Source organism: Babylonia areolata, chromosome 3, assembly GCF_041734735.1.
Source record: "Babylonia areolata isolate BAREFJ2019XMU chromosome 3, ASM4173473v1, whole genome shotgun sequence".
Taxonomy (NCBI): Eukaryota; Metazoa; Mollusca; class Gastropoda; order Neogastropoda; family Buccinidae; genus Babylonia; species Babylonia areolata.
The window spans coordinates 11,718,140-11,745,639 of record NC_134878.1 but is presented as its reverse complement, the minus strand read 5'-3'; the positions used below and the strand labels follow the sequence as shown (position 1 = coordinate 11,745,639).

At 42.7% G+C, this 27,500-nt stretch overlaps 2 protein-coding genes across 2 annotated transcripts in view; both read left to right on the top strand.

The window, feature by feature from the left end:
* LOC143280449 (uncharacterized) overlaps positions 1–14,707 on the top strand; it is a 24,126-nt gene extending 9,419 nt beyond the window's left edge. Inside the window, exons 3-5 of the mRNA XM_076585093.1 lie at positions 10,182–10,318; positions 10,836–11,807; positions 12,935–14,707. Coding sequence (XP_076441208.1) covers positions 10,182–10,318; positions 10,836–11,807; positions 12,935–13,013 — 1,188 coding nt within the window. The 3' untranslated portion in view covers positions 13,014–14,707. The remainder of the gene's footprint in view (positions 1–10,181; positions 10,319–10,835; positions 11,808–12,934) is intronic.
* Positions 14,708–21,054: 6,347 nt separating this feature from the next.
* LOC143280241 (potassium voltage-gated channel protein Shaw-like) overlaps positions 21,055–27,500 on the top strand; it is a 168,680-nt gene continuing 162,234 nt past the window's right edge. Inside the window, exons 1-2 of the mRNA XM_076584873.1 lie at positions 21,055–21,561; positions 25,558–26,852. Of these exons, the coding sequence (XP_076440988.1) occupies positions 26,189–26,852 (664 nt within the window). The 5' untranslated portion in view covers positions 21,055–21,561; positions 25,558–26,188. The remainder of the gene's footprint in view (positions 21,562–25,557; positions 26,853–27,500) is intronic.

Sequence of the window (27,500 nt, the reverse complement as noted above, 5' to 3'; positions counted from 1 at the left end):
TTCGTTCTTTTCTGTTCTCACATGTTCAGTTGTTTCACTGCCTCTCCCCGTCCCTTTTTCTCGTTTCTCTCTCTCCAATTTTCTTTCGTTCTCCTGCGTAGATACAATGACACAAGCCAGAATGATTAAATGCCAGGACCGTTGCACACATATTTTTTCAGTGTTTTTTTCTCAGTTTTATAATTAAAGTCAAGAATGTTTAAAAAACACACAAAAAAAAAACAACTCGTGAAAATGGTTATATATGTATTTTTTAATGCTCAGACATGAGCATCACATCTGCATTAAATAGTTGGTAATGAAGCTCTTACTTCACGTACTTCATAAAGGCAAAGTTATAAATGAAAATTATGTTAAAATAAAACAACCACACACTTAAAGTTGCTGCCTCTGAACATCTGCAGCTGTATGTATATTGTAACTGAAGGTCATGGCAAGGCAGAATGAGAGAGAAAGACAGAAACAGATTGGAAAGGGTCGGGGGAGACTAACATCAGAACCTATCGACAAACACTTAGTGTCTACCATTCTGATGGCGAGAGTTCGCCGAGACCACACACCCCGCATGCCAACCCGGATTTCATAGGTCAGCGTGTGCCATATAAACTATGCAGTGTACTCAGATCACTTTGGGAGATTCCGGTTCAGTTTGGTCTTGGATTTACGTGTTGTCGACAGATGGGAGGAATACACGTTACAAATGGTTGATGTGCCTGTTACTCAATCACACACACACACACACACACACACACACACACACACACACACACACGTAACAACAACAACAACAACAACAACAAAACAGAACATTATTTAGGACATGAAAGTACGTGTACCCACGAAATGTTATGGAGTGGATGTATAGTTTCATCCTTTTCCCGAAGACAAAAATCAGCAGACTTTGAGTGGAACACAGAATTTATCATCCAATTCTGGTTAAATTCCATGTACTTTATACTGCTCCGCAGAACGATTGTTTTAGACTGGTTTATTCAATTATTGGCATTCAAAGTAACGAGGCTATTGCTCTGCATGCCAAGAATGAAAATAAATGATTCTAGACTGGTATATTGGCATTCAAAGTAGCGCGGTTATTGATCTACATGCCAAAAACGAAAAAATAGTTCCAGACTGGTTTACTGCATTCGAAGTAACGAGGCTATTAATCTACATGCTGAGTATGAAACAAAAAGCTTTCACGCACAAAAATTCTTCAGAACAACACTTCAGGAGCAAATAAATCTTGTTGTTACTGGAACTGCTAAACGGACAACAGACTCTTTCAGATCCATCCAAACGTAAAGGAATTCCTCCAAAATAGCACTGGACAAAGCACAGAGGAGAACACTTTTTTTCCAAATAAAAACAAATCAGTAGATTTTTTCATTGTCAAAACGTAGTCCTTTTGTACTCAGTTGTCGCCCATGAAAGACGAAGACGTTCTGAGGTAGGAGTCTTGTTAACAACTCTTTTCATTAGTCAAACATCTTTTAAACACTGGAAATCATATTATGTCGGGCACAAACGTTTACTGCTAGTAAGCGCACCAACATATCTTGTTTTCTATAAAGAAGAATTTTTTATTTTATTTCGCTGTCACATTAACCCTTCATCACGACATTATACAACCATGAGTGAGTGTGTGTGTGTGTGTGTGTGTGTGTGTGTGTGTGTGTGTGTGTGTGTGTGTGTGTGTGTTGTAAATTGATCTCATAGCTCGCGGCTGAGTATTCCTACGTTTATGATGCAAGTTTCTCCTTGAATATTTCTCTTTTATTACGTAAACAAACTAACAAATAGATAAACGAATGTATAAGCGAATGAAACATGAGTGAACGACTGAATGAATGAATGGACGAAACAATGATTAAACATCCCTTCGAACATTTCTGATAGTCGTTCATTGTCTTCTCTGTATTCGTTTTTACACCCGTACAAATTACCATTTCCCTTTTCTTATCTTTTATTTTATTCTATTTTATATATAACTTTCTCTTGATTTTCTGTCGTCCTGTTTCCTTCCCTCCATTTTCGTTCTTCTTCCATCCTCCATTTTTCTTCTTTCTTTTTGTTGTCTTTCCTTTGTTCATTTTTTTCTGTCTTCTGTTTTACCTGTTCGTTACTTCCATGCACCTTCCTCTTCCTTCCTTTCTGTTAATGAACCTATCTTTCTTGTTTTTCATTTTTCTTTCTTTCTTTTTTATTTTCATTAGTTTCCCCTTCTTTTCTTCTCCCAGGCGTTCTTTCTTTCTTTCTAGAGAGAGAGAGAGAGAGAGATGTGTGTGTGTGTGTGTGTGTGTGTGTGTGTGTGTGTGTGTGTGTGTGTGCGCGCGCGCGTGCGTGTGCGTGCATGTGTGTGTGTGTGTGTGTGTGTGTGCGTGCGTGCGTACATGTGTGTGTGTGTGTGTGTGTGTGTGTGTGTGTGTGCGCGCGCGCGCGTGCATGTGTGAGTACGCACAAGTTTTTTTATATTGATATGCACATGCATGCATCCTAATTTCTCCTGTGTATGATTTTCGATTTATCTTCGTACCTTGTTATGTACTAACCCCCCCGCCCCCCGGCCCCCTAATATTCCTTGTGACCCCGGTACACTTGGTAATAAAGATTAATTCTATTCTATTCTTTACTTTTTTTTTGCTTCCTACCAGTCTCTTACCCTTCTTTCAATAATTTCTTTCTTTTTTCGTTTCTCCCATCAGTTCTTTCTTTCTTCCACGATTTTCTTTTTCTTTCTTTCCTTGCCTTTTCTTTTTCTGTGTTTTTTTTGTGTGTGTGTTTTACCTCAGTTTGTGACAACGAAGCCGTTAAGCTGACGTGTCCTTGTGGCCACACGTTCAAACAGAGGCTGTTGTGGCAGCCAACTGCGCACCGATTGTTTTTCACGTAGCAGGGTGACATCTTCTCTCGGGCCTGTCCACCTTAGGCAGCTGGTTTCAAAAGATTGTAGGATTACTGTGGCTTTTCGGCACAACTAGGAAATTTGTGTGAAAAAAATGTGTCTGGGGTTTTGGGCTGACATGGGTTAGAATCTGGTGTATGTGTGTGGGTGTGTGCTGTGGGAGGGGTGAATGGAAATGGAAGAGGGCAGCGTGTGGATGTAGCTAAGTGTGTGTGTGTGTGTGTGTGTGTGTGTGTGTGTGTGTGTGTGTGTGTGTGTGTGTGTGTGTGTGTGTGTGTGTGATTATCCAGCTGTCATTACTGAATCAATTACTTATGATCTCAAGCTTGCCTGATATTTACATGTAGTTGCTTTTTCGGGGACAGTTTGCTGCTGTTGCTGTTGAATTTGTCACAGTGATCACAACTGCTCATGTAACATAACTTTGAGCTGATCACCATGATCGATGGACTATAATTTAGCAACCCGAATCATTACACGTTCTTTTTAGGTGTATGTATGAGGTACTTGTCTGATCGTTCGCAGAACCATTTTCAACAATTTGTTTGAAACGTTAACCATGGTACAATAGATTATAGTTTTCAAAAAGATATACAATGTTTATGAGATTTGAGGCTACGGATTGACGTTCAGAATCGAGCAGTTAGCTGCTATAATCGTACAGTCATTCGAGGTTCAGATTTTTTTTTCCAGAACCGGTCAAGGTTCCTCTGCCTGTCTGTTCAAATGCTTCACAGTTATATGTGTAGGGTGGTTGTGTCTTTTCCAGCAGGCTTTAGCATTCTGGGTCACTTTGACCTTTGTGTACGAAATCCCTTCTTTTGATGTGTCCACGTCGTGTCAAATTTTCCACAAAGCATTCCTTAGCATATTTTGAAACTTTTTATCAGTGTCTTTGAAAGCTGAAGACTTTATGCAAAATTTACAAGATTCGAGATTATTTTAAAAATTGCCAAAAAGTTTTCCTCAATTTAACACTGAAAACAGATGAATCAACAAGGAACGCTTGAAACGTGCTTTGTAGCAAGATAGCCATGGAGGAAGGGTTTGTTTATTTGTTTTATTTCATTATTTCATTACTTACAGTCTATGAATGTTATTTGATACAAATCATAATAAGGTTCATCAGCCGTCATGATAAAATTGAAGTGCAACGTTGTGAGCACAGTATAAGCTTTAAGCTTGTTGATGCTCTTTTGTCATTCACTGCATTGTAATCATGTGTATTGTTGAATAATTAAAGATTATTTAAACCAAAGGTAGGGTGAAAAATAGTAGTGAAAGTGCCAAGCAGAAGATGGGCAAGCTGTGTGACAACGACCTTTTAGATTTTGTTCTGTCACGGTGACCTTGAATAGATGTTCATATGCGTGCATTTCATTTGCGTTTCCTTTTATTCTCCATCCATTCTGGAGACAGATTTTCGCAAAAGAAGAACATGTGCTGAACATAGTACGTGTTTTTAGCACACCCCCCCCACCTCCTGCTGTTTAGTTCAAAGCTGCTTCAAACGTAGCCATCTTTCCCTTCCCTCCATAAATCTGTCTGCTACGCCTTTAGCCCACCAGTCATTTCCCTTTATTCTCACAACATACTACAGATAGGTCTTCGCAAAAGAAGAATCTGTGTTTAACATAGTACGTGTTTTAAGCAGCCCCTAACCCTCTGACCAGTTCTGTGCCGCTTCAAACAATAGCCATCGTTCCCTCCCCTTCCTCCACAAATCTGTCTGCTACACCTTCATTCCACCAGACATTTCACTATATTCTCCACACATACTGCAGACAGGTTTTTGCAAAAGGAGAATCTGTGCTGAACATACTACGTGTTTTTAGCAAAAATCTGCGCTGTCCAGTTCTGAGCTGCTTCAAACAATGGCCATCGTTCCCTCCCCTCCACAAATCTCTACGCCTTCAGTCCACCAGACAGCTGTCCCAACTGGCAGCCCAGGGGCCGGCTCGTTCCGTTCAAACAAGGTGTGTTTGGAAACCTGGCCTTGGCCGCCTCTTCCCTGTGTGCTTTGGACCCAGCCAAGCACGTTCAGGATTTGCTCTGATGTTTGGAGCGGGGAGGTATTTGCTGGAAGACTCCCCGGAGAACAAAGTTAATCTGTTTTTCCAAGCCGCTTGGGCTGTATCTGCCCGTCTGTGCCGTGCAACACAGACAAGTCGTTTCGGAAAATAACAGTGAGGTCTGACTAACAAAGGCAATGTTTTTGATTCTGTGAAAGTAAATGAAAGAGGGGGAAAATGTCCTGCAGAAAGGAATTTCGTCTGACGGCGTTGAAGGTACTCCGCAGTTAGCAACCACACACATTTGACAACTCTTCCCACGACGTAAAGAATATCTTTTGGCTCGCAGCAATTACGTATTGCATCTTTCTTGTGGTGGACCGGGACAGATGTTCTTTTCCTTTCCAAATCAAGTTTGTTACAAATAAATTACTAAAGTTTAAAAAAATCAACAACAACAACAACCAACACATACTATCTTGCATCATGTAAAGCATATCAAACTTTTTCTCACAAATGCTTTTCAGCCAATTTCATTTTTTTTATTTTGAGCTGGTTGGAAGCACTGCCATGTAGGAGCAGCTGACTGCTTTTGAGGGAGGTCTGTCTCCAAACTACTTTGGGTCGGCATTAATACATCTTCTATTGCGTAAGAGATCTTAGATGTGCAGGACTACTATATATACTTTCTGACTAAAATTCTATTGATCTCTAGGCATATAGTTCCATAGTTTTAAAGAGCATATTTTGATAACAAAAACCATTGTGCAGGAACGCCCTCTTCGGACAGGTTTAGATAAAGATAATAAGTTGTTTAAATTAAAGTCAGTATCAGGAATGACAGTTGTGTATTTGGAATAATAGTTGTGACAGTAGAAGACATATGGTCAATAATAATAATGAATCTCCCATTTCCAAATTTTTGTCAAAAACCACACCGAAAAACCTGGAACTTTGATCGAAAACATATTTATGATTAATGCAGTGACAAACATTAATATCAACTCGACATAATTCACTTTGATAAATGCCTAGCGATCTTCCAGTCAGAAATCGTTGCTGTTTTATAACCATTTCTCACTTGGTTACGTTCTCGCGTCTCTTTCCCGCGGTTCTTTCCACACTACACCTTGCCCGGGGTTTTGAATTTTTCATCGCATCCGACAGACAGTCCCAAATGGCTGATTCACTTTCAAACAGGACTTCTTGGCACAGATTCGCCCATAACCTTTGTTCCCTATGAGATCAGCTCGGAAACCACGCTCAGCATTACCTCTGACGTAGAACAGTCGGAGTTATTTGTCATGTAGGGTCGGTCACCCAAGGGAACACAGTGAAACGTTATCTATTTTCCAGGCATCTGCAGGTTCGTCTGTCAGACCTTACTGTTAAGCGCATATTACTAAGCATTTTTGAGATCTATCTCCAGACAACTTTCGGACAGTTCGATTGATAGATTTGGTGCGTGTTTGTGAAGTTCACTCATTTTTAATTTTGCTGAAATCCACCTCGTTGCAACTTGGAACGCTTTACAAATCACGCGTTTGCTTATATATATATATATATATATATATATATATATATATGTGTGTGTGTGTGTGTGTGTGTGTGTGTGTGTGTGTGTGTGTGTGTGTGTGTATTTATAAGAGCATCACTTGTGTTACAGCTTGGACGGGTAAATTACTTGTTAGATAGTAGGACAAAATTGTATTGTTGGGTGGGGATGGTGGGCAGCATTGGGAATAACAATAACATATCAAATATGATTATAATGTGATCAGTTTAACATAACAGTGCAACGACTATAATCATAATGTGATCAATACCAAAGACAGCAAAATGTGTATAACTGTCTGATCAATATGTGTAATGTATTTTTCGTGTAAAACAGTTAGACACTCTTTTGAAATTGTTACTGTCATAAAACGGGGCAGTAATGAGTCATTGCATTCATGAACACATATGGCAAAACCAATAAGAATCAGCTCAAGATCACAAACTGAACCCCTACTCTCATGCAATTATTATATTACACGTCCCGCCTCACTTGTCACTTTCTCACCATCCCTCCTTACTTATAGACCCACCCTCACCACCCCCGCCGTTGGTCCTGGCGGTACCAGGTGGCAAAGTCATGCTCCAACAGTTCTTGGCACATCCTTCACTGAAACATCTCATTCCTGCTGTATCTGAGCCCCTCCAGGTGTGCCCACTGGCATAGAAAAGACTGGGGTGAATCGCAAAAAGAGAACAAAGATAATATACTGTTCATACAGATTTGGGTTTGTCTGCTATGACCCTGTCATTTGCTGTTGGGCAGTTACTTTTGGAGAAACAAAAAGATAAAAATAACAAAAAGCAAAAACAAACAAACAAACAAAAACAAAACAAAAAAACAAAAAACAAAACAAAACAAACAAACAAAAAACAACAACAACAAAAAACAACAAAAAAACAACAACCAACCAACCAAACAAACAAAAACCAAAAACCAAAAAACAACAACAAAAAACAAAAACAACAACCAAAAACAAAAAAACAGAAGTCTGACGTGTCTCCAGATGACTCTAGAGTCGCACAGTCGCTTGTACTCAGTACAGACTACTGAACTTCAGATATTTGTTCCACCAACCGAGTTTAGCTGTCTGCATGTCAAGGAGCTGTCTCGCGCTTAACTACGACATCAAAAGGCGATCAAGATATTCTACATGTCTTTTCCGTGTTATAAACTTTATATAGTTTGTGAAACTTTCGTAATCATGCAATAAAATCTTGAAGCAGTGTCCGTTTTGCAAACTCATGCTTTCATTTAAGAAGAAGAAGAAGAGAATGAAAGACTAAAGATCGCTGTCCGAATCAGTTGGTTTCAAACGACAACTGGCGCAATAGCTAAATATTTACAGCTCCTGACCTTGAACCCGATGGTTTGCCGATTCCCGGTAGCGGACACAGGCAGAAGATCAAACGCACACACCTCATAGATTTCTTGCTTAAGGTGAGCGTTAGTTTGGTAACGGAAACACGATCATAACCGGCAGACATACACCTGAAAACGTACTGTAGTTGCTCAAATGGCTGTGTTTGAAAACGGTGATGCACGTAAAAAGTAAAAACCAACTTGTAGAAACGAGAGAGCGAGGGAGGCGCGACCAGCGAACACAGAAGCAGAAAAAGAAGAAGAAGAAACAGAAGTTTTAAGCGAAAGCGACATAACCTTTCATCTCTCACAGAGATGATCCTTCTTGCTAGAAGTTTCTGCATTCACCGGACAAAAAGTAAGCCAATATCCCCAAACGACAACACGTTCAGACAGTAGCTGTTTGCACAATGACTCCTAATAGCCTCTTCCGGCCGGATTTGAACCCCAGGGAGCTACAGAGTTTAACTCTGACGGACGTACACCCTAACCCCCGTCTCTCACACAGAGTTGGGGATGGGACGGGGAAGAGCGAGACAGAGAGAGGGGAAGGGTGTGGGCTGGAGATAGGATGGTGCTAAATACTTCCAAAAGCGCAAACCATCCCGGGGATCTGTCATTAAGTACTCAGGTAAAAAAGAAAGAAAGAAAAGACCCAGCTGTCTTAAAACAAAATATGATAACATGATTTTAAAATTCATTCATTCAGTCAGTCAGTCTTTCTTTCTTTTCTTTTTTCTCCCCCCCCCCCCCCCCCCCAACCCAACCTTTCTTTCCTTTTTGCCCACTTAGAAGTTCAGTGTAATTTCGGATTGAATCAAGATTTCAGTGGCGACAGTCACTTCAAGGAACGACAGTACATAATGGAATGAATATGATTATGTTCACACACACACAAACACACACACACACACACACACACACACACACACACACACACACACACACACAGATAATTTTATTGAATGAGCCCAAAGCCCCATTTGAAAGGGTTGTGAGCTCGCAAAAAGTAAACAATATTTTGCAACAAAAATAAATCGGAAACCCAAATCACATGCAAATCTTATCTCCACACACACACACACACGCTCACGTTATGAGAGAGAGAGAGAGAGAGAGAGAGAGAGAGAGAGAGAGAGAGAGAAAGGCACAAAGAGAGAGAGAGAGAGAGAGAGAGAATTCTAAAACAGAATCTTTAACAGTCTCTTTTTGCAGAGAGAAAAAGAGGGGAAGGAGGTGGATAAACGTATAGGCGAACAGACAGGGACACAGACAGATAGTCTTTTGAAAAAAAAAAAGAATGATCGTCTTCCAGTCACATTATGTACCATTTAAAAGTATTTTCAAGCAGCCTCAAATTCAGTGTTGTGTACCCTTCATAGAAACAGTGTCTTCCAATTCCCCTTCTCTTCTCTTCATCATCCTTTCTCTCGGTCAACGATGATAAGATGGTAACCCCATGCACCGAAAGCAGGCGTTTAAACAGGGAGTGTTTACCAGCTGGCTCGTGATCTTGTGTCTGTCTGGCCGTCTGGTCCTTAAATCGTTGAAAGCACGTGCAGCAAATAGCTTTGACTTTGTGATGGATTCAGGGAGGTATTTGCTGAGGCACAGAGGGGATTGCCACAAGGCTGACAACTGGTTATCAATCATGGTGTTTTGCTTGAGGAGATTTATTGTTCGGGGAGAGTTCTGGTTTTCCCTGAAAAATGCGATTTTCGTTCATGAAATGAGTACATAGACCATACTGTTACGAAATTGATGACTACCATTGCAGTGCACTACACTGCATCACATACACTACACAATACTACACTATACTACAACACACCACACTTCGCTACACTACACTACATTTCACTACACTACAATGCGCTATACTACACTACACTGCACTACACTACACTTCGCTACACAACACGACACTACAATGCACGACACTACAGTGCACTACACTACACTACACTACACTACACTACACTACACTACATTACAATGCATTGCACTGCACTTCACTTCACTGCACTGAACTATATAGCGCAGCACTGCACGGCACAAACTGCAGTACACTACACTGCACTCTACGGCACGGCAATGATACTACATGACACTGCGTGATACAACACCACGCAACTCACCGCTACACTACACTACACTACACTACACTACACTACGCTTTTCAAGATAGACTCTTCAGCATACCAGGCCCGTATTTCAACACATTCCACAAGACCACGCCACTTTCATTCATTCATTCACTCACTCGCTCATTCAGTCATCCATTCCTTCATTTCTTCATTCATTCATTCGTTATTTCTTTGATCAATCTTTTACTTTTTCTTTATTTCAGAATAAAGAAGCGGGGGGAGCTGATATCACACTGACACACCTTCCCGAATGGCTGATTGGTGTCATCGTCGTTGTGATTTTGCTCATCATCGCTTTCTTTGCCATGGTCATCTACTCGCTGTTGAAGGAAAGGAAAAGGTACTTAAGGAAACTCTCTCCTTCTCTTTCTGTCTCTGCCTGTCTGTCGCTCTCCTCTCTCTCTCTCTCTCTCTCTCTCTCTGTGATTGTGGATGACAGACAGTAGAGGTCATACATCGACGTATCCAAAACAAAGGTGGAAGGGAAATAAATATCCAGAAATCTCCAACTTATCCATTGTCAAGATGCAGGTAACGAAGTAACGAATTGCTCGTTAGACACTTCCGGGTACGTGGAGTTGTCTTTCTTTCTAATCAATATCCCCCCCCCCCCCCTCTCTCTGCCTTTGTCTTATTATCTCACTCCGTCTACACATCCCTTTCTCTATTCCACTCTCTCTCTCTTTCTCTCGTTTTTTTTTCTCTCTCTTTTATCATTTTCAGCTTTTTATAGTTTTTGCTCCCAGCTGCCCCCCGCCGTCCCCCACCCCATAGTTCTTTCTCTCATGCAGCACAAAAAACAGAACAAACACATGACACAATTTCCCCCTCCCACTCTACGCTGTCGCGTGTTTCAGAGCCCGTGCAGGCAGTTACGGAGCCACCGCCGCCGCAGGCCCCTCCATGACGGAGACGGTGGAGGCGGGCAACAAGGCGGACGGCAACATCCGCATCACGGCCTTCAGCCTGGACCAGCAGCCCGGAGACACGGCGGCCAACGGGCAGGCAGGCACCACAGGCGGCGTCAACGGCGGCACCACGTGGACCCTGGACGCGGAAGTTGTGTCCACCCTGCAGAGACGACAGCACGGACCCTCAGGCTGCAGAAACCCCGCCTTCATCGACGACGATGACGTAGAAAACGACGATCACAACGACGACGACGGAAAAGCCAGCCCGGACACGAAACATACCCAGAATGGGAAGGTCATCATCAGCGATAAGGAAACCGGCGAGAACAACGACGACGACGACAACGAGAAGAGAAAGCCGGAGTCGAAGCAGAACGGGCAGGTCATCGTCAGCGATAAGGAGAACAAGGACGACGGGAAGAAAGCTAACTCGGGCGTGAAGGAGAACGGGAAGGTGGTTAACGACAAAGACAGTCAGGGCGGGAAAGAAACCAGCAAGACAAAACCCGACCCAACACTCGATGATCAGACGCTTAACTTGTCCCCCAAACCTTCCAACAAATCTGACTCGCCCAAGACAACCAACGGCGTTGAAGAAGTTGAGATGGTGGAATGCCCAAGTGGACGGGGCGAAATCGGGAAAGAGAAAGAAGAAGACGAAGAAGAAACGAACGACGCTACTCAGAGCTCTGACGCTGCGGATCAGGAGACGGCGGTGGACGAGATGGACGAGCGTGACAGCAGCGCGGAGGTGAAGGGGGTGGAGAAGGCCAAGGAGCATCAGACGGGGGGAGAGTCCGCCCCTGAAGAGTCCAGTTCTTCAGGAGGCTCCCAGAAGCTGGAGGTGGTGATGAACACAGATCGTTCTTCTTCCCCAGGCCCGCAGGCCTGTGTGATGTTGCACATCGATGGACAAGGGTGAGTCATTTTGCTTCTGACGTGTGTGCATCACGGAAACGTGTGTGTGTGTGTGTGTGTGTGTGTGTGTGTGTGTGTGTGTGTGTGTGCGCGCGCGCGCGTGATTGCATGCTTGTGTGAAAGTGTATGTATGTATGCTTGTGTGTTTGTGTGCATGTGCGTGTCAATGGTACAAAATGATACTGTTCTGTATCAGAAACAACATGTTCGAAATTATGTTTTGTACGTTCAGTTACCAACAATGAATAATTTTATTGTTAGATTGAACAACAACCACAATCAGCAATAGAATTATTACTATACTTTTTTTAATTAAAAAAGAAAAACCCACGAATTCTGTAATTAACGAGGGACAAAACAATTTCTAAATGCTGATCCGTCCGTTGAAATTTAGTTTTTTAGTTTGTAAGTTTTTAATTGCCACAAAGGTTTGTCATTTTTTGCACATTTTATGCTGAAACATTGGATTGTTTTATTTGATCGTTTGATCTTAACGGCTGAAAGTATCAGAATGTTTTCATATATTTAGAAACAAAGCTAAATGTTCTTGTAATCGTTGAATATCACGGGTTTTTTTTTATGATCGAAGAATATGATGCTCTTACTCAGTGTAACCTTTTTCTTCCATTTTTGATATTGATATGAATACTAAGTAACCCAGTCTCAAAATCATCTTACTCGTTTGTCATTTTGTGGGAAAGTATGTTGAACATTGTAATAGTGTGTGGAATAACAACATAAATATAACTGGATGAATATTTTTGTCGATGAAAGAAAAATTTATACGAGCTTGTATGCACGAGTGCCTACGTGATTGCTGCATCAGTGTTTTTGACAAATGTGTGTGTGTGTGTGTGTGTGTGTGTGTGTGTGTGTGTGTGTGTGTGTGTGTATCTGTGCGTGTGCATTCGTGCGTGCGTGCGAACGTGGGTGTGTGTCTCATTGCAGTCATACGTAAACGATTTTATACTTTAGGGCACGCGTATTGTCTTTTGCGTATACATATTCGTGCACATAAAGGCATATTCATTACATTTGGCATCACTTTATTTTTGGTTTAGTTTAAAGATTTTTTTTTATTGTTGTCATTTCTTGTTGTTTCTTCACCTCTTACTGTTTCGTTTCAGAAACACAGAGCTTGAGAAAGAAGTGGACTTCTCGACTGATGAGAGAGGCGAGGGGCCTGGAACAAGCACCAACCTGTGAATAGTTTCTCCGCTGTATTGGACCTCGTCAGACCCCTTCGTCAACATGGGTCTCTCCACTTTCTCTGTCGAACGATTTGGAAGAAACGTTTTGGGGGGTTATTTTGGGGACCCAGCCTGCGAGTTGTCGGTGTTATGTTGTGGGTACAACAGAATTTATCATCTTATGATCACTGAAGTTCCGATTATCGTTATCAATAGAATAATTGTCCACCTGCCTGCCAGACTGATGTATTATATTTAGAAAAAAAATTGTGTCAGTATTTCTTCTTTTTTTTTCTTTTTATCCTTACTTTTTCTATGCAATGTTCGATCAGTGGGTAAAAGTTTAGCTTACGAACGATCTAAACAGCACTAAACTTACTTAGCACGAAGAGTTTTCCTTAAGTCTGTGCACTTAATATAGTTTTCCTTAAGTCTATGGACTTAGTACATATGAAAATAATAAGGTTAAGCAAAATTAGCGCCGCTAAGATCGCTTATACAACTTATCTCTGGTGTCAGCGTCACAGCATGCAAAGTTAGCTGATTCTCAACAGTTCAGCCAGTTTGAAGACAAAAAAATCATTCGCCATGATCACGTTTTCTCAGTTCATTGTGTAGGCCAACGAGGTATAGCTTGTGAACCTGGGCTAAAATGAAAATAAACAGATGTAAGACGAAATATTTAATAATCAGATAGTTAACATATTGGTTAAGCAATCCCATACAACTAAATCCATCATGTTAGGAATCAGCCTGTGCGAGAAAAGACGCGAATGCATACGAATGTACCGCGGAATAGATCTTTTTCAAACTCACAGCCATTTACTGCCCTGTTAACTAATGTTGTACTGACAGACAAAACCAAAGGAAATTTAAAGGAAACTAACATGGACAGCCAAAGCGTTCAAAATGATTGCGGTAATATATTTGAGCAAAACGGGTATGGTGGATAGACAATTCAAACTAGATTTAAAGTTAGCATGTATAAATACTGCAGTCAAGACAATGCTATATAAGAAATTGATAACTTGGAGTGAAATATATTCTACATGTTTTTCACTATAATGGATAGACAAATCGAACTAGGTTTAAAGGTAACATATATAGATAATTATTGCAGTCAAGACAATGATATACAAGAAATGTAACTTGGAGTGACATATATACCACACGTTTTGTACTATCATTACAGGTATACAACTCATTCTGCTCAGGTGTATTCATGAATACGATGCCGACACAATACACCATTTCAACTTCATCATTCTGGTTAACCATGCAACTCAGTGGATAAAATATGCAAACAGCACACGAACATCGTATTCCTTGCTTGCAGCAGCGACTGCAAGCACGCTCTGATCAGAACGCTTGAAAGGATCGCATTTGAGTTTAGTGGATCAATTCTTTTTCTGTTTTCTGTATGGCTTATATATGTATTTCCCTCTCTCTCCCTCTCGCTTTGTTTGCGTGTACGGTTGTGTGCGAATGGAGTGTTAGCCTCTTGATCAAGCAGGCAGGATGTTTTCCTGGGCATGTGGACAGTTTGTTGTTTGTTGTCGAGTGGCGGCGCTTCGCTCTATTATTGTATCAAGCAGGTAACTCCCTTAGTTTCCACTTTACCCTTGTGTTGTTTTGTCAGGTGACATCCAATCTATATTTTGTTGTTGTTTTTTCCCTCCCCATATCTTACATAAAGTTTTGACCATATTGTGTTTTACGTTTTCGATTAGTCGCTCTCTGTTTCTCTCTCTTGTCACCGTCTCTCTCTCTCTTCTCTGTGTGTGTGTGTGTGTGCGTGTGTGTGTGTGTGTGTGTGTGTGTGTGTGTGCCTGATTCTCTCTCTTTAGGGGCGTGTGTGTGGGAGAGGGGGACGGAGACAGACAAGAAGAGCCATGAAAAACCCTTCAACGACACGACACGAAAAAAAGGGAGGCAAATACTTTTGTTTTTTTCTTCTGCATTTGAGGAAAGATGAATGTGTTTGCCATGTCTCTCTCTCTCTTTTTGTTTCTTCTTCTTCTTCTCTCATCTTCTTTCACTACCCTCACTTCTCTCTCTGTGTGTGTGTGTGTGTGTGTGTGTGTGTGTGTGCTTGTGAATATGTGCGCACCTACACATTTGCAAGCTACACTAACAGATCAAATTCCAGCTGGTGCATTTTCAACAACCACTGCGCAGTTTGTTACTTACCTAGTCGACATTTACATTTTCAACAAAAGAAAATACATGTCGGCAGGTGGGGTTTGTTCAACCCAAAATGTGAACAGTATTCTATGAAATGCAGAAAAAAATTATCATCTGGGACACAGTTTTTTTTGTTTTTCCCATTTTCACTAAATGACCGATTTTGTGACCACACTCATGCGTCCCAACCCGCTCATCCACTCTCTTTTTCGCCCCCTCCTCCACACATACGTACGTGTAGAAAGGAGCGTGTTTTTGCTGAAAGTTCCTGGTAATAAGATATGAATTAGTGACCAGAACCACCAACCCGTTTCAAATGGAATAAAGCAAAACTACAGGGAAACAATGAAACACTTTTATTCGAATGTTCATTTGTAAACCGTCTTCATTTTTGTGATTGTGTGCAACTGCCCATACAAAGGAGTTATGCTGCTGAGTTAAGAGACCAGTCATATATGCATACAGTATGTAGTAAGTTACTGATTGAAATTTTCTCGCTAATACTATCTGGGTGATAAAACCTGTCATCAGTTGTTGTTTTTTCTCTCTTTCAGTTGGTGTTGTTTTTTAGTGATTAAGACGAATACCTTCCTGTTTTGTTTTGTTTTGTTTCTTTGTTAGAGTGTGCAACAAAGCTTTCCGACTGATATCTCTGTTGCTCGTAATCTTCAGGTTGTTTTGTGTCATAGTATTGAACACACTGCTTCTGTTTTTGTTTGTTTGTATGTATGTTTCTTTCTTGTTTTGCATTCCTGTTCACTATTTCATCATTACCATTGCTATCATCGTTGTCGTTGATGTCATCATCATTATTATCATTAGCCTTCGTCGTCATCATCATCATCAGTGTTATTCACCACCACCACCACCATCATCATCGTGTTAGTCGTCGTTATCATCAATGATATTTATAGCCACCACCACCGTTATCGTCATCATCTTCATCGTCGTCGTCGTCTTCGTCGTTTTTATCATCATCAGTGATATTCAACATCATCTTCATAATCACAACCATCATCACAATCACCTTAATCATAGTCTACGATTATGCATTTGCTTTCGTCCTTGCATAGAGGAGTTCTTTGTTTTCTTTATTCTATCTATCTTTGTTGCTTCGTTTCACTGAGTCACGTGCTCTGCACACTGTTACAAAAGAAGGCGACAGAACCACACAGTATAGCACTGACAGTTGATCAGCAGAGCAGCACACTGAAGAAAGCCTGGCACTACTTGGGCCAACAGCAAAGTGAGAGCTATATTATCAATGTTTTCTCCATTGCAATGGGAAATCATTAACAGCTTAGTCTTTTTTGAAGGACTATGACTCTCAAAATAGGAGGCAAAAGTGCACTGGCTCTTAGTGCTGCAGCCTTAGGGGCTAGCTGGCCTTTGGGAACCATCCCAACGCCGACTGTCCTAAAACCCTCTTGGCCGAGAGAGTGGGGATGTAGCATGCCGGCAAGACACTCTCCACAATAATCTAATTCTAGCCCAGATAGTCGGGACAGCAGTTACCTCCTCTGCTGTTCTTGATGGTCATCGTCAGACACGACTGACGGGCGCAATTGCCGAATGGTTAAAGTGTTGGATTTCAATCTGAGGGTCCCGGGTTCGAATCTCGGTGACGGCGCCTGGTGGGTAAAGGGTGGAGATTTTTCCGATCTCCCAGGTCAACATATGTGCAGACCTGCTAGTGCCTGAACCCCCTTCGTGTGTATACGCAAGCAGATGATCAAATACGCACGTTAAAGATCCTGTAATCCATGTCAGCGTTCGATGGGTTATGGAAACAAGAACATACCCAGCATACACCCCGCCCCCCCCGAAAACAGAGTATGGCTGCCTACATGGCGGGGTAAAAACGGTCGTACACGTAAAAGCCCACTCGTGTATATACGAGTGCACGTGGGAATTGCACCCCACGAACGCAGAAGAAGAAGAAGAAGAAGAAGGAGGCCACGACTGACTGTCATACGGTTGTAACGTGCTGACCACTTCTTCGTTCCCTGACTCTGAGGAGCGATATGATGATGATGATTGTCTGTTGTCGTTGTTGTTGTTTTGTTAATGGTGCTTGACAGTAATTGTTTAGTGTTATTGCTTTGTTTAATTAAACTGCTTAACTAACATTGTTCGCGTTTCTTTTTTCGTTTTCTTTCTTTTCTCTCTCTCTCTCTCTCTCTCTCTCTCTCTCTGTTTGTTTTGTGTTTTTTGTTCATTCAGCTTGACAAAATAGTTAAAAAAATATCTTCGTTACACTGTTACAACTACTGCGAATAACTTTATCATTATTGGTATTATTGTTGTTGTTATTATTGGCATTATTATTATCATCATCATCATCATTATTACTGTTATTATTATTATCATTATTATTATTATTATTGTTTTGTTTTCGTTAGATACCGGTTATATTTCAACAAGCGACTGCATGTGTGTGTGTGTGTAATGAAGAAATCAATAAATCATATTCCTGTTGCTTACCATCAACTTGATTTTCGTGGAGTGGTCTGAGTTGTCTATACTTTAAAGTCGTCGTCATGATAATCTCTCTCTCTCTCTCTCTCTCTCTCTCTCTCTCTCTCCCCCCTTTCTTCTTTCTCTTCTGATTTGTGTATGCTTTCTTAGGGTGTGTTGACTGAGAGAGAGAGACAGACAGACAGACAAGAAGAAAAATAAGAATAATGATAAGAAGAAACTAGTATCATGTTGACGTTTTGTGCGTTTTTCCTCAGTATATTTTCCTTTCCAAAACCAACGTTGGACTTCCATGACACACACAAAAATATTCAGCATTACCCCAGATGCAGTGCATAACGTTTTAATATCACACAACCATAAACAATATCTCCTAACCCTACATGTTGTCAATAAGAGAATAGATAAACACTGACGTATTGCAACTTGCTCGTTTCTTGGAAGAGAAAGGTTTTGTGAAAGCGGTCAGGAATCAACTGTCTTTAGCTTATTACGCTACAAATGTGAAACTACTCAGACGAGATCTGTGATGCAAATTCCAACAATACCTGGAAATCTCCTAAGAGTTGATTATGTCCTTGTAATAAAAAGAACGACTCAGTGTCTGTCGAATGAAGAAACATGCTGAAAGAAATGACTGCGAATGGGGCGGTCGGCAAGGAAGGGAAATAACTTTGTACTGTTTTCCGCATTGCGAATAATTATGTCCCTTATATGTGACTTATGAAAAAAGAAAGTCGGCCTCACCAAAGCAAGTTTTTAGACGGTCAATATACGGGTTTTTGCTTTCACCGAGAAAATGTTGGTCGTTGTAAAAAAAAAAAAAAAAAAAAAAAAAAAAAATCATAGGGTTTTCTACCCCACATTTTCATTTTACGGCTAGCCATGCGCAAACAATACTTCGCAGCACAAGTCAAGTTGAACATGTTGCACAACATTTTTCGTCAACAACAATGATCACACACTGATCTGAACAACTGTTCGGACGCGTGTCACTGTGCTGTTTTTGTTGTTGTGTGTTTTTGTTTAAATGCCCCTTTGCCTGTGCGTTCAATTTTTCTGTGTCATTTCCACACACGTTGTTGTCACCCCTGCCATAGTCCTTGTAAGTTGGCTGGGCAAGGTATAGCAGATTTTCACTCTTGAACACAGATTTAATGACCAGGGGAAAAATGGCGTTGGAACAACCCACCCCCTTCACCCCCAAATCCCATCCCTCCTCCCCCAACCCCCCACCCCTGCAAAAAGGCGCTAGACAGCAAATTTATTCAAACAACGTGAACTCTTTTTCTGTCATTCTCTTTGCGCGCGACAAAGCGTGTGTGCGCGTGTATGCTGCACGTGTGCGAGCGTGTCCGGTGTGTAAGTGTGTGTGTGTGTGTGTGTGTGTGCAAGCGTCGCTGTTTTCACATTTCAGCATGCGGCTGTCTGTGCGCGCACATGTGTGGAATGTATGCGCGCGTGACAGAGTTTGCGTGTAAAGCACGCGGGCATGTGTGCTTGCGATGTATATCTTTGTGTTTGTCCGCACGCGGTACTGTACACGTGCGTGTGTGTACACACACGCGCGCGCGCGCGAGTGTGTGTGTGTGTGTGTGTGCGTGTGTGTGTGTGCGTGTGTGTGTGTGTGTTTGCAAACGTACAGTACCCTTCAGCGTTCGTGTAGTGCGTGCGAGCACCTCATGATGATACTGGTGCCATGGTGGAAAGGCCGGGGGAAAAAGTGATTGGAGGAAAAGCCATTTGGCAGGAGAGCCAGTTCAGATCGCGCGATGGAGTGCCATCTGTATTGATCTGTCGCAAAATACACCTCCCTTAGCGGGGTGGTAGTAAAGACCGTATTTGATGGTAGCTCAGTGGATAAAGCGCCTGTGGTAGCTCAGTGGATAAAGCGCCTTTGGTAGCTCAGTGGATAAAGCGCCTGTGTGGGTAGCTCAGCAGATAAAGCGCCTATGGTAGCTCAGTGGATAAAGCGCCTGTGTGGGTAGCTCAGTAGATAAAGCGCCTGACTGCCTGGGAAGCGATGGTCCTGGGTTCGACCAATTTACTCGAAGACCGTTTTTTAAAACAATTCTCTTAATACCCTCCTCCTCCTCCTTACCGCCCCCCCCCACCCCACACCATCCACGCTCCATGGCGGGTGTCTGGTAGTCTCTGTTCTACCCTGTGCCGATACCGTGTAGCACGTGCTTAATAAAAAATGGCGAAAGGACCCACGTGAACCACCGATGTTCACCAGTTATACTGTCACTGCTCTTGTTGTCAAACATGACACCAAATACGCCGTCACTGCCTTTGTTGATAAACACAGTGTCAGTGTTCCTTGTTGACAAATGCACCGTGACTGCCCTTGTTGACAAATGCACTGTGACTGCCCTTGTTGACAAATGCACCGTGACTGCCCTTGTTGACAAATGCACCGTGACTGTCCTTGTTGACAAATGCACTGTGACTGTCCTTGTTGACAAATGCACCGTGACTGTCCTTGTTGACAAATGCACCGTGACTGCCCTTGTTGACAAATGCACCGTGACTGTCCTTGTTGACAAATGCACCGTGACTGCCCTTGTTGACAAATACACTGTCACTGATCCTGTTGACAAACACGACACCGAATACACTGCTACTGCCCTTGTTAACAAATACACTGTCACTACCCTTGTTGACAAATACACACTGCTTCTGCCCTTCAGTGTTGACAAATACACTGCTACTGCCCTTCAGTGTTGACAAATGCACTTTCACTGCCGTCGTTGGCAAACACATGGTCACCCCCCCTTGTTGACAAACTTGGCACAAAAACACAGTCACTGCTGACGAAAACAACACAACACAGTCACTGCTGACAAATAAACATAAAAACAATCAACAACACCTCACGGTCGCCGCCCCAGCTGTGTCAAACACGCCAGTCACCAGCAAGGAATTCGATCGAGTCAACTAAGATGTCACAGCTTGAACATCGCCGCGTTTCTATTAACTCTCTCCATACGAACGGCGAAAGAGACGACGTTAACAGCGTTTCACCCCAATTACCATCATCAAAATATTGCAAGGGGAACGCTCTCATACTGAAGAGGTGAATGTTGACAAAGAACACCACAATTCTGACGACGGAAGCTAAAGGTTGGGTCATTCAGACACCCACTGGACATCCAAGGGGTCTGCGTAGACGAGAATAGAGGACTGGCCGTACTGAGTGAGTTAAACTCCCATGCAACGAACGCGGCGCACGTGTCGTACGTGTGCCGTAAGCGACAGGTTCCCCTATGTCCCCCCCCCCCCCCCCCCCCCCGCTCCCCTCTCTCTGGTCAGCGCGTGCGATACACGAGAGGTGCGCGCGCGATTTCATTCCCCAGCCAGCCTTTTCAGACGAAATGACTGAAAGGCTTTCCCCCCTCTTCTTCTGTTTCTGCTTCTGCACCTTCTCCTGCTCCTTCTTCTTCTTCGCCATGCGACGAACGACATCTTTGCTTCGGCTTGCATTATGAGCTGTGGAATTGGTCTTTGGAGAACACATCTTGTTAAATTTGCATTTAGTAGGGTTTGTTTCGTTAGCATTTGTTTTGGTTTTGACAACCTGTGACAGAATATCACCTCGCGAAAGGAGTCAGGCATGGAAATGTAGCTGTGACTACCGACAGAGCTGCTGCTGTCTTGTCTCTGTGTGACGTTCTACCACGTTGAAGTGCCTTGTTTCGCTTAGAGTGGGTGGCGAGGAACGACGAGAAGAGGTGTTGTGAGTTGGACACGCGTTACATGCAGCTGGTTGAAGAGAGTGATCGTCTTGTCTTGCCTTGCCTTGCCTGGCCTTTCTCTGTCTTCTTCTTCTTCTTCTCTCCACCAGGAGTGAGACCGTGTGTTTGCAGCAGACTCATGGATGGTGGGTGATGGTTTGAGAGGTGAGATTTGTTTTTTTTAGGGGGAATGGGAAGTTGACGATTCGTGTGACTTTGTTTTTTTTGTTGTTGGTGGTGTGTGGGGGTGGGGTGGGGGCCGCCAAGATTGTGGGTGTCAGTTCATTTGAAATCTTGCTGGGAGAAAGGCTAATGTCTTGGAAGGTGTGGAATTGTATTTGAGGATGAGGAGCCTCTCCGTATATATCTGTATAGCTCTGTCTCTTGGTGTGTCTGTGTTCCTCTGTCTCTGTTTTTTTTTTTTTCTATGTGTCTCTCTATCTCCCCCATTCCCTCCCTACCTTTTCCTCTCATCTTTCTCTGTATAGACTTGCTCAAACTTATTTGTTTTTTGTTTTTTTTAGGACGAAGGCTTTTTTTTGTTGGGTTTTAGATAGCGGTTGTGGTGGTTTTTTCCCCTCAAAACCGGTTCCTGTTTTTAGAGTAAAAATGAATGGTCTACCGTCTGTGGCACGATGTTACACTGTAGAACGATGTTACACTGTACAACGATGTTACACTGTTTACATTGTACAACGATGTTGCACTGTACTACGATGTTACACTGTACAACGGTGTTACACTGTTTACACTGTACAACGATGTTACACTGTACAACGATGTCACACTGTACAACGATGTTACACTGTTTACATTGTACAACGATGTTGCACTGTACTACGATGTTACACTGTACAACGATGTTACACTGTACAACGGTGTTACACTGCACAACGATGTTACATTGTACAACGATGTTACATGCACAACGATGTTACATTGTACAACGAAGTTACACTGTACAATGATGTTGAATTGTACGACGATGTTACACTGCACGACGATGTTACACTGCACAACGTTACATTGTACAAAGATGTTACACTGTACAACGATGTTACACTGTACAACGCTGTAACATTGTACAACGAAGTTACACTGTACAACGCTGTAACATTGTACAACGAAGTTACACTGTACAACGCTGTAACATTGTACAACGGTGTTACACTGCACAACGATGTTACACTGTACAACGCTGTAACATTGTACAACGGTGTTACACTGCACAACGATGTTACATTGTACAACGATGTAACATTGTACAACGCTGTAACACTGTACAACGATGTAACATTGTACAACGATGTAACATTGTACAACGATGTTACACTGTACAACGATGTTACACTGTACAACGATGTTACACTGTACAACGATGTAACATTGTACAACGATGTCACACTGTACAACGATGTTACACTGTACAGTGAAATTACACTGTACCACGATGTTACACATGGTACACTGCACAACGATGTTACACTGTACAACGATGTTACAGTGACGTGAGAAGAGGTTTGCTCGTGGAGGGCAAACATGTATATTTTTTGCACCATGTTGCTGGGAAATTGCACCACTGGGTGATTTGTGGGACGTGCATGACATCACACTGTTATGCTCATTTCCGATTTTTTTGTCGTTATAACGATGACCGTTTTACGTCAGTGTTCCACAGGAGACAGTGTTTTGGTGGTGGTGGTTTTGGTTGTTTTTTTTTCTTCGGAAAACGAATTTATTATATATCTAAAATTAGACAACCACACTGATTGAACAAAACTTGCATTCTAAACGGTATTTTATTGGAAGTTTGAGTTGTCTAGTGGTGTTGAGTTTTTTTTCTCTTTTTTTTTTCCTAACAAAAGCAACATCATCATCAACAGCAACAACAATAACAAAAACAAAACAAAAAACAAACAAAAAACAAAACAAAACAAAGAATAACAGCAAACAGAGATTGAGAAAACAAATGTATATGCGCATCTGTGTGGTTCAGATCAATACTGAAAGGGACACAGTTTTCTTCACACCACAGGTAAACTTAATTTCACATTTTATATATTTGTATTTGTATTTCTTTTTATCACAACAGATTTCTTTGTGTGAAATTCGGGCTGCTCCCCCAGGGAGAGCGCGTAGCTATACTACAGCGCCACCCCTTTTTTTTTTTCTTTTTTTCCCTGCGTGCAGTTTTATTTGTTTTTTCCTATCGAAGTGGATTTCCCTTGAACAACCCTTTTGTTGCCGTGGGTTCTTTTACGTGCGCTAAGTGCATGCTGCACACGGGACCTCGGTTTATCGTCTCATCCGAATGACTAGCGCCCAGACCACCACTCAAGGTCTAGTGGAGGGGGAGAAAATATCGGCGGCTGAGCCGTGATTCGAACCAGCGCGCTCAGATTCTCTGGCTTCCTAGGCGGACGCGTTACCTCTAGGCCATCACTCCATATATGTCGCGGGTCGTATATGTTTTCAGTTTGCTTTTTTCATGACTTTATATTTACTACTACCACTACCGCTACTGCCACTGCTGCTGCTGCTTCTGCTGCTACTACTACTACTGTCACTGCTACTACTGCTGCTATTCTACTGCTGCTGCTGCTTTTACAACTTCTACAACTGCCACTGATGCTGTAGCTGCTACTACGTTTTTTGGTGGTTTTTTTTTTTTATACTACGTCATTGTTATTGTTTTAACTCTTTCCATACGAACGGCGAAAGAGACGACGTTAACAGCGTTTCACCCCAATTACCATCATCAAAATATTGCAAGCGGAAGGCTCTTATACTGAAGACGTGAATGTTGACAAAAAATACCACAATTCTGACGACGGAAGCTAAAGGTTGGGTCATTCAGACACCCACTGGACATCCGAGGGGTCTGTGTAGAGGAGAAGAGAGGACTGGCCGTACTGAGTGAGTTAAGAAAGGAGATTTGGATACCATCATAGGAAAATGTCATGTTGGAAACTGATGTTCCTTGCACATATTTCTCCTATCATGCCTCGTGTGTGAGCGTGTCAAACATAACATTGTTTTGATTTACGTCCTTTTGTTTATATGACTGTGAGCAGTGGTGTTGTGTGGCGAACATAACATTGTTTTGATTTACGTCCTTTGTTTATATGACTATGAGCAGTGGTGTTGTGTGGCGAACATAACATTGTTTTGATTTACGTCCTTTGTTTATATGACTATGAGCAGTGGTGTTGTGTGGCGAACATAACATTGTTTTGATTTACGTCCTTTGTTTATATGACTATGAGCAGTGGTGTCGTTTTCCTGTTTGATTTTTTCCGCTGTCATAGGATATGGTATGCCATTATGGGATATGGTATGCCATTATGGGATATGGTATATGCATTGTTTCATGGGAGGCGCTTAAAGACCACAGTATGGGGAGTTTGCACCATGTGCGTATGTTATTATCATCGTTGTCGTTCTTGTTATTATCATCATCGTCGTCGTCGTCGTCAATATTATTATTATTGATATTGTTGTTGTTGTTGTTCTTGTTGTTGTCGTTTTAAGGGTTGGCTAAGGTAGATCATAGTTTAGTCCTACCATGCATTATTATCAAGCTCGCATCATTTCATTTTTCATGAACGATTGTGTGAATCGAGATCATCATAGAAAATACGTGAGATTAGAAAATGCGACGGCCTTTTCATAAAAAAAAACACACACACCAAACTTCCCAGTAACCTTACTAGAGGTGTCTTATTGAAAATTCCACGAAAGCATTTATTTTCCTCTTTTCTGATTTTTTAATGACATTTTTAATCAAAAGTTTCATTCTTACATCACACACACACACGCTATATATATATATATATATATATATATATATATATATATGTATATGTATATGTGTGTGTGTGTGTGTGTGTGTGTGTTGATATATTGTAGACATGTGTGTGTGTGTGTGTGTGTGTGTGTGTGTGTGTGTGTGTGTGTGTGTTGATATACTGTAGACATGTGTGTGTGTGTGTGTGTGTGTGTGTGTGTGTGTGTGTGTGTGTTAAAGTGGCGAAGAACACATGATAAGTTTTGATTGATGACGACGTTTGTATAAATCTCATCATAAGGTTGACTGTCTCAACTGTGGCATTGTATGTATGTGTGTGTGTGTGTGTGTGCGTGTATGCGCGTGTGTGTTAGCTGGCATGCGTGCGCGTATGTGTGTGTTTTCCTTCCCAGCTATTTTGACAGCGACCATGATGGAAAATATGCCGCGTGGATGTGATCCTGAAAGCAGAGGGACAGCAGAAAATGTATGTCCGTGTCAAACGCAGCACGGAGAATCCAGGAACTTCAGCAAAAGAAAAGTGCTACACCATATAGAAATGGAACGGGGACAATAGCACAGCTTCTTGGCAAAACAGCACACATGTGTTTCTCTTCCCTTTCCTTCCCCCTCCTTACGTGTCGTCTGTGGTACAGCTACTACAACGATAACAGTGAGAGACAATGTGATGTAATAACTGCGTGTATCTTTTAGAAAAAAAAAAGTTTGACCCGATTAGTTTTGCACATGGTTTGAAGACACGGCGGTTCATGAAATCTCTCTGTGAATCTGTGCATGATAAAACAGAAAATACATTGACCTGTGGTGGAAAGCCAAGCTTGCCTTCAACATCATTCTTCCCAGCCACAAACTGAATTTTATATCGATGAGGAGTGACTAATATAAAAACAAAAACAGCACAGTAATGGCGGGTCAATCAATCAAAAGGACGCCCACACTTCATGTACCAGCCCTCCACCTCCACCCACCAAGGCCTCGGTCAACATGAACACAGGGGCGGCACCAGCACCACCGCCAGGGCCCACAACTCTCAAACCTCCGCCGCAAGACAGCGCCCCGGAAGCGGACATGGCAGCGCGCGGGGAAGAAGCAGCGGCGGCGGCGGCGGGAAGATCCCGCCCGAAGAAGTCCCTGCTCCTCCCAATCGGCTGGCCTTCCGGGAACACCACCGGCAGGATCATGGCGGGACCTGGAGACATCCCCCGGGACGACGACGACGATGATGATGATAACGACGACGACAACGACAACGATGAGGGTCAGGGCCCGCGACTCAACAACAACAACAACAACAACGACAATGATAACGATAACGAGAGTGACGGAGGACAGCGGGTGGTTCTGAACGTAGGGGGTGTGCGGCACGAGACTAGGCTGTCCACCCTGCGCGCCATCCCCAACACCCGTCTCTCCCGCCTGGCCGACACCCACACCCAGTTCCTCCTCCTTGCCCCCCCTCCTCCTCCTCTCCAGGGCGCCGCCCCCGCCCCCGCCCCCGCCGCCACCACCCCCTCCCCGCTGCTGACCACCCCGTCCCTGTCGGCACCCGCGGTGTCGTCGCCCCTGCACAGCATCCTGCACCCCACTGAGTACTTCTTCGACCGCCACCCGTCCGTCTTCAACGCCGTCATTGACTTCTACAGGACAGGTAGGGTTTGGGTGTTTGGGGGTGTTTGTGGGGGTGTGGGTGGGGGTGTTGGGTGGGTGGGTGTTCGTTGTGTGTGTGTGTGTGTGTGTGTGTGTGTGTGTGTGTGTGTGTGTGTGTGTAGTGAAATGTTAGAGGAGAGTGTGTGTGTGTGTGTGGTTGTGAGGTGAGTTGGATGAATGATAGGTGTATTTTCAGTCTTTTTCTTTTCACTCTCCAGAAGCAGCGTAAACGAATGTTGTTGTATACAGGTGCGTTTGACAGCTTTTTGCATCGATCGTTCCTGGGTCAGTATTCGCAACAAGCAACAGCTGCCTAGGGACACACACACACACACACACACACACACACACACACACACACACAGATTTGTGCTGAGCATGGATAGATACTTGACAGATAGAAACCACCTTCTATTCACAACCCTCCCTGTCCCCTGCGCTCAAATTATCATCGTTACGATCATCGCTATCACCGCTCGCCGCGATTTTCATCAACAGCTATCACACCACTTGTCACAGCTGTTGCCTTCACAGCTGTGCTCTGGAAACAAGTCATTGTCACGCTTCAGTTATCTCCAGCTATGCCCAGCCGGTCGTTTGTAGTCAATACCAGGGAAAACATTTGCGGGTTTTGTTTGGTTTGGTTTGG